Source organism: Condylura cristata, unplaced genomic scaffold (assembly GCF_000260355.1).
Source record: "Condylura cristata isolate star-nosed mole 26May11 unplaced genomic scaffold, ConCri1.0 scaffold00050, whole genome shotgun sequence".
NCBI classification, from domain to species: Eukaryota; Metazoa; Chordata; class Mammalia; order Eulipotyphla; family Talpidae; genus Condylura; species Condylura cristata.
The window spans coordinates 551,147-553,913 of record NW_004567151.1 but is presented as its reverse complement, the minus strand read 5'-3'; the positions used below and the strand labels follow the sequence as shown (position 1 = coordinate 553,913).

Sequence of the window (2,767 nt, the reverse complement as noted above, 5' to 3'; positions counted from 1 at the left end):
GGGTGGGGAGGGCTGAGACTCAAGCCGGAGACTCTGCTCCTGGGGACCCACGCCCCCCCGGGAGACAGGCCTGGGGTTCTGCCCCCGGGGTTTCCAGAAGGGGCAAAGAAACGAGGCTTCCTGGGCGACAGGACACGAGTGCTGGCCCCGAGTCTGGGCATGGCGGGGAGCCGGGGGAGCCGCACAGACCGGCCAGGGCCTGACTTGCAGGCTGGCTTCTGCACAGAGGCACCCCAGGGAAAGGTGGGCAGACGTCCTGGACACAAGGCCTAGCGGCCGGCCCTTCGGAAGTCCTGCGCGCTGTCCAGTTCCGAGGTCCTTCGAAGTCCACATGAGACACAGTGTCTAATAGGGGCCTCTATTCTCGGTAGCTTACACCGACCTTCCTTAAGTTGGAAAAGACTGGAAAGACCGCACTAGTTCTGTGGAAGCTTCCGGTTTCTAGTTCTGTGTCTCTGAGACGTCAGAATAAACCAGTGGACAGCAGCAGGCCAGCAGCAGGACAGCAGGGATGCAAAGACCCCTGTTCTGCAGAAGAACCTGGTCCCGTTCATAGGCCAAGGCCCAGGTAACTGCTGAGTGACCGCCGCCCCTGAGCCAGCACTCCCTCGGACCTGCCTGGACCTGTCCACCGAGTGCCTGTGGGCAGCAGCCGGGCCTCAAGGATCATCGCTGTTTCCTGGGAATGAAATACCTGCACCAGTGAGTCTGAGGCAGATTTGCAGCCGGGGGGTTCCCTGCGGGGGCCAGACGTGGCTGGGGCCAGCATTCAGGACACCAATGCCCAATGAAGCAAACCCCTTGTTAGACATGCCCAGAATGGGGGGCCGGGGGGTGGCGGGCGGGGGACACACTGGCCCTCTGGAGACCACCAGGCCGTTCCAACCAAGGTCTCCGGCCTCGGTTCCCAGAGGCGGGCAGGGCCGGCCTCTGCTCTCAGGGCCGCAGGTGACCTGGGCGAACTGATCTAAGACACCCAGATCCTAAATAAAAGCAACCTACGTGAACGGTTCAAAACCCACAGGAGGTTTTCTGTAGCTCATGGGGTGACTCTCGGTGAGAAAGCCCGGACTTCTCCCCTGCTGTGGAGAAGCTCCGGGCTGATGATGTTAAGCCTCCAGGAGAAATTAAAAACAAGCTTTTTAGGGCGCTGCCTGGTGGCACAGCCACACTGCAAAGCCAGCTGCAGCTTCCGCGGCGCCAGTTCGATCCCCGGCCCCGGAGGGGACCCCCAGGGTGCGGCAGACCTCTCCTGTTTCCCCGCTGCTCCCCGCAGCAGTGGACGTTGTCGATCTGCCTGTTCTGCTCCCCGCTCTGTCTCTGGGGAATTCCTTCAACCCCTGCCCCTGTGGCCTGCACCCCAGTTCTGTGTGCATCACTACATCCTCACAAAAGCCAGCAAAGCAAGCTCTTTAAAGCAGCCCTGTGCTCTGTGTGTCTTCATCGTAGAGGACAGGTAAGGAGAAGTCGTGGCAGGTGGTCCCCAGGGCAAGGGCGAGGGAAGGTTCCCTGGCCACGCAAGGGAGCAGGAGCTGAGCAGGGAGGAGGCAGAGGACGGAGAAGCCGGGACGAGGCCTGGGGGTTGGGGTGGGGGCGGCCAGAGAGCAGAGACCAGGGAGAAGCTGCCCTGGCGTCTGGGTGGGACCGACACGGTCAGGCCCGGGGCACACCGACTGTCTCAAAGCCCTCCCCATTCAAGGTCTTACACGCTACAGCATGTTTTGTCTTGATGCGGAGATGGTTTGGGGGCTCTGGGGTGACTGCCCTGTGACAACACCGCCACCCTGAAGCCCGAGCTCAGCCGGCGTGCGGCGGGCAGGCACGGGACACGCATCTTCCTCTCCACAGGGAGGCGGGCAGTGCTGTCCACTCAGTGCCCTGCGGCCTCTGCCGGCTCCCCTCCTGCAGCCGCCCCCCGTGTGGCCGGCAAGGCCCCCCGGGAAGGGGGAACTCACACAGGAAGCCCTGCAGGTCCTCGGGGCAGCCGTGGTCGGGCCAGTCTGTGTATTGCAAGTGCCACACGGTCCTCTCCTGCCCGGACAGCAGGTGCTTGACCTTCAGACCCGTGGTGGCGTAGCAGCCAGAATCGGTGCGGAACTTGGTGGTGACCTTGAACTTGCCGTAGGTGGCTGAGCTGTGCTTGGAACCCAGTTTGGGCCAGTACCGGTGGCTCTTGGTGCGGCCGCTCTCCTGGATGGCGCACAAAAGCAGGATTGGAAAAAGTCACGTGGCCTCGCACCCCGAGGGGGAGGGCGATCACCAGGATGGCCAGAACTGTCCTGCACAGACCCAGCTGCCGGCCGGCGGGGGCCGGGAGGGTCTCGGTGTGCACGGGGACCAAGAAGGACCCCGCGACTGTGCCCACACGGCCCAGGGAGCCCTGGGCAGGCGATGGTGCTACAGGGCACCCCCATGTAAAACGGGGTCCTCACCTGCGCACTTAAAATTCAGCTGCACGGCAGGCACACACTAAGTGGGAGTATCAGCTCCGGGAGCGGTCACCCAGGTCCTGCCTTGCCCAGGGCTGCTGACGGCCACAGCGACCCCCGACACTCACTGGCTCCCGGGATCTTCCAGCCAACGCCCCCCGCCCCCCGGGTCTTCCCTGGGCCCAGGCACGCATGCTCAGACACTTGCTAAGTGGGGTCCCTTTCTCTCTCTCTCTTTTATTTTGACCTTTTCCCGTTTTGGAGTGGCTGGAGCGGACGTGGAGGACCGGGTGGCCGAGGACTGGGTGGGGACAGACTATGCCTGCAAGTTAAGTGGT

At 63.2% G+C, this 2,767-nt stretch overlaps 1 protein-coding gene across 1 annotated transcript in view; it reads right to left on the bottom strand.

Annotated features, from left to right (window-relative positions):
* PTPN14 (protein tyrosine phosphatase, non-receptor type 14) overlaps nt 1–2,767 on the bottom strand; it is a 71,808-nt gene that overhangs the window by 10,564 nt on the left and 58,477 nt on the right. The window contains 2 exon segments of the mRNA XM_012734198.1: nt 1,956–2,190; nt 2,240–2,397. Coding sequence (XP_012589652.1) covers nt 1,956–2,190; nt 2,240–2,397 — 393 coding nt within the window.